Raw genomic sequence first — 10,572 nt, forward strand, 5'->3', positions numbered from 1 at the left:
TATACCACACCACGAGAAAATGGCTGAAAACTTTGAAATGAATTTTGGAATATACTTATCATCTACCTCGAGCTAGGTTTCAATCACCACCCTCTTTAAAGAGCATATCCAAAGGGAGTAAGTGGTTCAAAATGAAAGTGGGAAATAGAGTATCTCACTCGTTCCTCAAGTTAGGAAAATAAAAATCTGCATTTAAACTCTTAAGTGCAAATAAGCAGACACGTGGCCCATCATTTTCCAAAATTCCGTGCAATTTCTATATTTTTTTTCACCCACATTGGAAAGTCTCTGTCTGTTGTTTGTGAACGTATCGCTGATATTAGGTTACCCATTTAAAATGACTCTTGAAACATTTGTTAATCATATCATATATTAATTAATTATATACTTTAATTTCTTAAGTCCTAATTTCAATGTAGCTATTGTTCAGAGGAGAGCAGGTACAGATACTTGTTTGTTTTTACGTTCCCCATTCTCATCAAATTCTGGAGCAAAGAGTCCACAGCAGAAATTGCAACAACAAAAACAACCGCAACAACAACAAGTTATTAGAAAACAAAAGCAAGCTAGTAATGCACCACAGAAGCAACTGAAGCAGTTCAATGTATCAGGACTATCTTTGCGTAGATCCTCCATTATTTGTGTACCAGACGGGCCTAAAATATCATAAATGCGTCTCATTCTACGATCACCAAGAATACTGTATGCTCTATTGATATCTTTGAACTTTTCTTCCTTGCAGGTGTCTCCAGCGTTTTTGTCTGGGTGGTACTTAAGGGCGAGGTTCTTGTAAGCCCTTTTGATCTCGTCTTGTTTGGCATCCTTCGTCACGCCCAGTATATCGTATAAGGATTTTGAGTCGTTGCTGAAAAATGTGAAGTATCTCCTTCCTGGACGTCTAGATCTAGATCCTGGATTAGCTGAAACAAACAAACAAATAAATAAATAAATAAATAAAAGTATTTTGTTATGATTTTTAAATCCTATATATTTTATTCTATTGTATTGAGAAATATTAATTTTAAAATTCCAGTGTTAATTTGTGTCATATGATAAAGGCAGTTAAAGTACTTAACATGGTAAAGGGAGTAATATTTACTTACTATACTGATTTTTTGATAAAATATTCTCAATTATTCTATTAATGCTAAATCTGAATATACGAAGTACATTCAAGTTATAACACCTCCTAGTTTTTCCTCACTAAGTAACGAAAATTATGAAAAAAAAAATGTGTCATTTCTCGACGTAATCTTCCTGCAGCCATACACATTTTTTTTTTACAACGTCGACGCCATGATTCCATGGCCGCAGCGAACGCTTCTTCAGGAGTCTGTTTTCACCATTGGAAAATCGCTGATGCAATAACTGCATGACTAGTAAATGTGTGACCACGAAGAGTGGATAAACGGAAAGTTTCATTTATGCTGTTATAAAGCGTTAACATTGCTTGGCAACACGGTACGCGCGTATCGTTGTGGTCATCCGTCAGCATTCGTGGTATCCACCTGGAAAATACTTTTCTCAAGTGCAGATCTTTATATGCAGAATTTTATGCACAAACCCCACGGAAATTTGGAGACAATGTGTTCCAGACGCATTCGGCGATGATCCAAAACAACTTTCTTCACACGTTCGACCATGTGGTCAGACCGGCTTTTGCGAGGCCAAGATTGTCTTGGTTTGTTTGTTGTTACACAACGTTCTGCCTTCTTTGAACTGTCGCACCCACGAACGCATATTAGACACACCACATGCCTCATTCAACTGGAGATGAATATCAAGCAGTGTTACATCATGCAAACGGAGAAAACGACGAGTATCATAAATGTACAAAAAATGTCATCACTTACCTTTGCCGCTAGAGTTGTGTGTGCCGTTGCTACCTCTGCAACGCGTTAACAACGAGTGCTCGCGTATTATAAAATAAACAGCACGTTTCTGTATGTTACCAGTTTTGAAAAAAAAATGGAGATGTTGTAACTTGAGTACACCTCGTATATAGAATTTTAATTACCATATCATTCATTTGATAGGTCTTAGGAAGCTGTATTATGTTACGTTGACAGGTTAAGCCACACATTTATTATCGTATTGACATAAGAGTTTCAGTTCTTTTCCATCAGTCAGATAACATCAATATTTGCGATAACTTCATCAAAGTTCAATGGATTAGCAACATTTCTCCTATCCAGTTCGTAACAGAGCGATGACTGACTCACTGAATTTAGTAACAGCAAAATATTTTCTCTCTGTAACGAATTTGACGAGAAACATTAACTTAATGATGTGAGTTTTGAAGTTTCACGCATGCTTATGTGCTTCTACGAGGGCAATCCCCCCAAAAAAAGGTCTCCTATTTTTTGGGGACGTAGAGAAACTTTTAATACGGTTGTTGGCAACACTGTTGTGGGTGATGTCTTCTCCGCTACCACATAAGCACGTAGGCGCTTCGCTCGGATGCTCAGTCTTGGATTGGCAGCCATTCGAAATGGAGCTCCCGATGAACGTTACCGCCAAGTGCGAAGTTCTCGCAGTTATTCGATTTTTGAACGCAAAAGGTGTTAAACCGGTTGAAATTCATCGCCAATTGACGGAAGTGTATGGACAGTCGTGCAGTGTATGGACAGTGTATGGATGTCAAAAACGTTCGCAAGTGGTGTAGAGAGTTTACAGCCGGTGAGGAAAGGAGCGGGAGGCCATCAATTGCCGACGAGACAATCGCGAAAGTTGAGGAACTCATGCGTAAAGATCGGAGGATCACTCTGGATGCTCTTTGAATTTTGGTTCCTGAGGTTTCCAGAAGCACCATCCACAGGATTTTAACGGAAAAGTTGCAATATCGGAAGGTGTGTGCAAGATGGGCATGGCGGCAAGCTGGTATGACATGGGCATTGTAAAAGTGCCACAGCGTCTACAAAAATGCATCGACCGAAATGGCGATTATGTAGAAAAATAAAGCTTTCTTCAACCTTTAAAGTGATGTAGCAATTATAGAAAATAAACGGTTCTTTGTATATAGAAGACCTTTTTTTGGGATTGCCCTCGTATATGAACATCAACATTTTGTTTTTAATATCACATGAAGTATAATGTTAAGCACTGCAAGTAATTTATAATGATTGGCGTAATTGAAAGTACCTTTTTGATAGTTAACTTATGTACCAATGTATATACAAGACAAATATGTTGTTGTTTGGTTATACTCTTCTTTTCTTCTTCCAATGCTATTGTTATTGCAGCTAAGTTTAGATTTCTAAAATGTTGTACACAACTACTCATATTGACAATAATATGCATCTGTTGTGCTGACACCATTAACTGAAATGATGCATTATACTTTCTGATTTTCGTCCAGTGTTTCTTTCAGAAACAATGTTTCGTGGGGAAGGGGGAGGGAGAAGGCACACTTAATGTACCGGGGGTACTGCTGGTACTATTATATTTATTATTATATTATAGACGGATTATTTTGTTCTCCTCCTGGGGACACTCTCAGTTTCGGGTTAGCAGTGCCCCTCCAAAAAACATGTCTTTAAGTGCCCTCCAAAAAACATGTTTTCTTCAGATGTCTATTGCCATCTAAGAGCAGCGGAAAGATGTGTCGACATTTAAGTCTAATTTATACAATCCATACACCCCCTCTTCATTGTAAATATACACTATCTAAAATGAGAAGCTAGCAGTGAAAATACCAACACTTTCCGAAACTTTCTACCATCATATTTTCGTTTGGGTCTTAATAGAAAACAGAGCTTTGCAAAAGTTTAAGGGAAAGGGTTTTGAAAAGGTTGAAGGAAAAAGATTCACCAAACAAAACAATAAGAACTTAAAGCCAGTTTCGTATTTAAGGGGCTGGCTATCGTGCTCAAGACCCCCCGAAATATATTAAATTTATATATAGTATATAATAACTGTATACCTACATAGACAGGGCCGGATTTCCCAATAGGCCCGGTAGGCCCGGGCCTATGGGCGCAAGCTTCCAGGGGGCGCACGGTCGAGGGAAAAAAAGTAAAAAAGTATCTAGAAATAAAAATAAATAGCCATAACTTAACATATTTTTTGAATTGATTAAAAAAAAATCAGGCTAATAAAGCATTCTGATTTTGAAGTTCATTGGAACAAATAATTGTTGGTAAAGTTCAACAATCTTTTGTTAATACATCAACGGTATTTTGTTAAGCCCAGAACCAAGTAAATTTCTCAAAAAACTTGCAATGATAAAATTGCATCCTGGAGTGGCGTTTAAGCAATTAACATATAGGCCTGATATATTTTTTTAATAAAGGTTTTTAGGAAAGTAACTTTAACCAGACTAGGGGGCGGAAAAATTATTGGGCCTAGGGGAAAAATCCGGCCCTGTACATAGACCCAGTATATATACACCCACTCAGGAGAATGCCCCCCGAAACAAAATCCTAAATACGCCACTGAATATAGCATTTGCCAAGTAGGGAAGGAAACAGAAGGCAGGAGGAGAGAAGTCTATTTTTTCCTGCATGTCACTTGCGACTCTCTTTAAAACACTGTCTTCCCTTTTATGCATTAGTGTTGTCAGGGGTAAAGAATATTGTCACATGTCACTTTGAAGAGTTTCAGTGTGATTGGTTATTTTGGTAGTTATTGGTGCATCCCCACCCTCAGGCAATCCTGGATCCGGCCCTGTCCATACACATGTAACGTACGATAACATTTTAACATACTTTTAAATTCATGCATTAATACTTTGTGATTGGACGGATCACGGATCACTAGGTCATCTGAGTCACTTTTGGTGCAAGACTTTTGTCTGGGTGACCTGAGTCTGGGTATTGCTTCTCAGACTAATTCTGACCCCTACAGATGCGACATCCCAAGTAAAATAGGCTACCCAGACAGACTTGGTGACCTGGGCAGATTCTATGACCCGAAAGCAGCAAATGTCAGCTCTACAGCTGATATTTAAAACAGTTTTAGTGTATTAATTATTTTCAGGACTTGAGCATAAATATTACGTCCTGGTCTTGAATTTCTTAAAAATGTACTATGTTTGGAATATTTCAAATAAGTTTCATATTTATTCGTTTTTAACATAGGGCATAGGAATAAATTTAACGAAACACCGCTTGGGTTCATATCTCATTTTCTACATAATAACGTTTATGTAGATTCATTTGATTAAATTTTGGTAATTCCTTATTAACAAAATTGTAGCTTTATTCTTTTGATTTTGAGACGTTTATAATCTGATTGATATTGTAGTTATCTTTTAGTTCTATGCTTTGACACACAGAACACGGGGACAGTAAATTATAGATACGTGAGGAAAGAATCGTGTTCTATTTGGTTAACCCTAGATTACAAAGGCGTCGTCTGGCAGATTACGCAACACTAATGCCGAAATCTCACTCCGCCCCCTTCACTTCACTCCCCGCTTCTTATACTCCATGTACCTTTATTGTGTGGCTAGACAGCGTTAGGACACCGATTGTTGAGCTCGTGTGTGCTTCCGTTCGTCTGACAGACTACGCCTTTGTGTTTACGTAGGTAAATTCGTATTGTTGATTAACGTTATATCGGTTAATATTCTTTAGAATGTAAGCTTTATATATACAATCTTTGTGTTTTAATGTGTGAAGTTTTGTTCTTAACTTTTGGCAAACAAAATGGACCCTGAGAAATATCAAATTTTGAAATTTTTGGAGGAATCTTGGTTTTGAGGATGGAGCAAGTGAATCTTCCCCCGGGCCATGAAAAGCGAAAAGGCAAGAGGACACCTACGATACTGATGCTGACCTAGATTTCATTTCTGATTAAGAAAATGCCTCTAGTCTTAAATTTTCTATTCTTTGGCGTGAGTTTAGAGATTCGGGAAAAGTTCGTTGTTTAGAAAATCTAGTTCAAGGACGCCCCCAAAGGTAAGGAAGGAAGAATTGTGTTTCCTACCCTGCAATGCTCAGGCATATGACAGTAAATTTCTGTGGGCAGTGCTCAAAGGCATTGTGTAGAGAGCATCTGCTGGAAATGTCTGGTCATTCAGATGTATCTTGGAATATCTATTGCTAAATGCTGCAGCAATATCTACATATGTTTAAAAAATTATAGGACTGAATATGTTGATATTCTATAGTACTCGCGCCGAGTCGTGAAGCTTGGGCTCTAAACCAATCATAGAAATATTTTGCTTGAGCTCTAACACATCGGAAAACTTCGGTACAATTCGTGGAGCCGCTTCCCGAGCGCACACTTGGGGAAACGTCAAACAGCTGAAATTCACCAACAATGTTGCCAAACTTTGAAGACATAGTAAACGTTTATATAAAAAAGCATTTAAAAATTACCAATAATAACACTGCACAATAACTACTGTAACAACTATTCTAAAATGGTAACAATAGCACAAATAGTAACAACAAAAATATAACGCAACTATAAAGAATTAACAAAACGGAACTTGACGGCAATCCGACAACACTGTACTTTCGGGAGATGTTTTATGTGTAGCTCAAGAGACGACACTGACAAAATTTGATGGGTGGGGGTTGACGACTGGAACACACCCTCGCGTTCTATTGGGTGGTGAAAGCGGTAGATCTAGGTCAAGCTTCACGACTCGGCGCGAGTGCTATAATATGTTTAGAACACCTATCATACCTTTACGCAGTTCATGTTCACCCAAACGTTTATTCTTCTTTATTGAATGTACTTATTTCTGCAAGTATAAGTTTTCACTGTGAACATGCCTTTTTTTTTTTTTAACTCAAAGTGGTCCGTCAGACTACGCCTTTGTAATAACGTTCGGTACAAAAGGACTTTGTAATCTAGGGTTAATATTGGTCTCTCCGGGTAAAAGAGTCAAATGCCGGATTTTCTGCGTCGCAGCTCACGAAGTTGGCAACTCGTCTCATTGTTGTTTAATATAATGAATTTATTGAAGCATGTAGAGTGTTCAACACAGAGTAAACCAGGATCTTTTAGGTTTATTCGATTGATACACTACGTGAAAGAATCTGTTTAAATTTGTTTGAAAACACCAGGTTTTATAGTATACACATTCTACAAACAGTTTAGCATTTCCTCCACCTTAAAAAACCCAAAACAACGAATTTTCTGGGATAGAGTTTAAAAAAATTGAAATTTTCGCCCTTTTTTGGGGTGGAGACAACTTCTTGTGACTTTCTTATTCAATTATCACTTTTATTTCTCTGCAATTAAAAAGTGCATTTACAATACTCAATACTTGTGAGTTATATGTTCATTCCCGATTTGTCTGTCTTGGTTGATTTTGAAATTGTGATTGAATTGGTTACCAGAAAGTAAAAGTTGAAAAATTCACCATATCACAGGTGTTGTTTTGTTGCCTAACCATCGTATAAAACCTGCACGTTATGCATCTTGATGAATGCGTTATAGGTTGTCTAAATTCAAACTGGTAGTGATAGTTTTGCCATAGAAATTTTTCATTTTGTCTCGAATTCAAGATTACATTTAAGACGATTTGATCTGATTTGATTTTTAGTTTAGCGTTCCTTTCAGCAGCGAGGCTGTATAAGACATGGACCTACTGTTTTAACGTGTAATCCAATCACATCAGCTCCTGCCGGGATTCGAACCCGGGTTTCCCATGTGAAAGACGTCTACGCTAACCCCTTAACCACGAGGGAGCTCTTTGTAATACGAGTCGTGATGAGAAATGTCTTGAATTTCGTGAGCAACAGTAGTTCACCCAAGCCTTAGGTTTCAAACACTGTTCTAGTATTTCATGATTTATATTATAAACGCTATAAGTTGATAACGTGATTGTACGAACATAATGGAGTACGTTTTTTAATGTTTTAAGATATGCAGATTATTACGCAATATACTTCACCAAGAATTATGGTTCAAATGATGTTATTTCACATTCCACGTAGACCCTTCGTGACACAGGACTCTGATCATTTATAGATGAAATTAAAGAGAAATACCAGGCCATAGATGTTAAACATACATTTACAAAACGAGGCGAGATATTTTAGAGTTGAGAAAAGCTTTTTCGAAACTGGAGACGAGACTAAATATAAGTTCCCAAGAATCGAGACGAGACAAGATTTCTATGTGAAAAAATATGAAAAGAGACGAGAAATCCTTATTTTTCGTCTCGTGGACAGTACTAGTGGTAAACAAAAAGAAAGTGTCATAAACTGAGCAACAGGTGCAACAATAATTTTGTATATTCAATTAAAAATTTTGCTCCTAAAAATTTGTCGTTCTCCTTTCCCGCAATATTTTATCCTGATTTTCACACACTGTACTAGAACCTAATACGAGTTTAGCTTACAAAACAAAGGCCATAAACTGCTATTTTGTGTACCACATTGGTTTAACAGGGCAGAAAAATCATCATTCACATAATTTCTTCTTTCTTTAGTGTTATATTGTGCCAAAACGATTGAAATAAGAAACTTGGGGAAAGTATTTCAAACTAATCTGATCTTAAATTTTAACTGCCTCAATGAGCGTTATACAGGGAGGCCCAAAATAGGTATACACCCCTGTATTGATCAAGTAAAACATTCTAGTTTATGGCTTTACTTGCTTCGGCACTTCCGAGCTTAAATGTAAGTAAAACCACATTAAGAACAAATAATAAAGAAACAAAGTCTACCAATGTATAACAATAAGAAATTAAATGAAATGCACATGAGCTGATCAGTATGGTACTGTATAAATACTTTTAGGCCACCCTGTACATTAATATAATAAAGTTTTACTTTATTCGTATACATTTTAAATGATAATTTCGTTCTACTAAGTTTGCTAGATTTTCAGAATAGGTATTACTAATACTATTAATACTTTTAATAACATGTTTTTTTCATTTATTCATCTAAATATGTATTAAAAATTAATTATAACTTTCATAATACCATCTACATATTATAAGACTTCACTAATTTGACTCAGTGAAATAATGTTAACTAACCATGTTTCAGTATAATTGTAAACTTAAATGAGCATTTATACTTTATTTGTCGTAGTGAGTTGTGAGGTTATGTAAGTTATGTATATTACAGGCTTGTCAACCATGTCATAATTTGTTGTGATATACGATAATTTAAGCCTTAATGCTATTAACGATAATACCCTTCCGAAAATAGATGAATATAAGATAATTTTAGAATGCTTACTTTTTTTTTACAGTTTTTGAATGTGCAAATAAATTGTAGATGTGCATTAAATAATTACAAAACACACATACTGAGGTTGTTAACAGTCATTTTCGCTTAAAAAAAATCAATAACTATGTGAAAATTGGCAAATGGCAACCCTACATTCCTTCTTTAAATTAAGTTATTTTTACGAGGGGATGGAAATATTGTTGTTCAGCGTAGTATTAATAAGGATAAAATAGTTGTGAAGACAGTGTCATTGACTCGGAGTCCGAAACTGAAGATTAATAGGCTATTATTAGTAATATTGAAGCTGTTTGTACAACAGTAGCATGCATAACGAATATTTTCTATACGATATTTCTTTTGTAATATACGATAATTTTAAAGACGAAAATTGATTATTTTGTTGTCTGAATTTGGGAACTCTAGTATATTAGCAGCTATTTTGTCTCTACTAGCTAGATGTAGAAGGTGAACAACATAGTTTGGTATACCAGAAGCATAATTGATTATTGTAATCGTTTTTACACTTTATGCATCACTCACTCCTTACAAAATGTTCGTAACTGACGTAGCATATATTTGAAGCTAAATCATAAAGTATTATCTCCTAGAAATATCTTTAACAAATAATAACTTGAAAAACTTACGGTTCTGCGACATAGCTAAAATTTATTATTTTTCACTTGAATATTATAATTCACTAGGAAACAATGAACAATAGTTATTGTTACATTAGGAAAACAACACATTGTTAAAAATTGATAACCAAAACAAGAAATAATTTGATTGTATAATTGATACAATTCAGTATCAGAGTACGGTAGAAGTTAGAACAGGATAGAATAATTTTGCAAACATGCTGGGTTATACCAGGATTTCTTTGATACTTTTGCTATTCTACACGTTTGTCAGATTTTGCATACAGCGTGTTTCAAAATGAATATCAGGGTTTTTAACATTTTGTAGTATTCATTACAATTAATTTACAATTGTAAATAATACATCAGATAAAGAGCAACACAGTTTTGCACGCACGAATGCACACGTACTTGTTTCCTCTGTTTGCCGTTAAAAAGCACTAGTAGCAAAGATGGCTAATTGCAAAGACTAGTGAGCAGAGAGCTTTTTGTGTTTTACATTTTGCAAAGACTAAATCTGTAGTTACAGTGCAACCACCTGTGTGGAAAATTTTAAGGAGATGCTTACAAACTACGTTCTATCATTTGCAGTTGCTAAAGGTCTAAAGACTTCTGACTACAGTTTATGTGCCAACTTTGCAAATGAAATGTTGCTGTATGACAATGGAGATTTTTTGGATCGTGTGGTCTTTAGTGATGTATGGACATTTAACATAAGTGACGATGTGAACACTCCTAATGTTGGCATCTGGGGGCAGGGGCGGATTAAGGGTTTTGGGGCCTTGGAGCCGAAT

General features: G+C 35.9%; 1 protein-coding gene across 1 annotated transcript; it reads right to left on the minus strand.

Moving 5' to 3' along the window:
- Positions 1 to 372: 372 nt before the first annotated feature.
- LOC145679854 (dnaJ homolog subfamily C member 5 homolog) lies at positions 373 to 9,843 on the minus strand. The gene is made up of 2 exons (XM_081750375.1): positions 9,788 to 9,843; positions 373 to 920 (listed from the first exon to the last, which is right to left on the minus strand). The coding sequence occupies exons 1-2, from the start codon at positions 9,798 to 9,800 to the stop codon at positions 427 to 429; spliced, it is 507 nt and encodes a 168-aa protein (XP_081606501.1). The 5' UTR covers positions 9,801 to 9,843; the 3' UTR covers positions 373 to 426.
- Between the last annotated feature and the right edge of the window lie 729 nt (positions 9,844 to 10,572).

Source organism: Thermobia domestica, chromosome 2 (assembly GCF_964235325.1).
Source record: "Thermobia domestica chromosome 2, izTheDome1.hap1.1, whole genome shotgun sequence".
Classification (NCBI taxonomy): Eukaryota; Metazoa; Arthropoda; class Insecta; order Zygentoma; family Lepismatidae; genus Thermobia; species Thermobia domestica.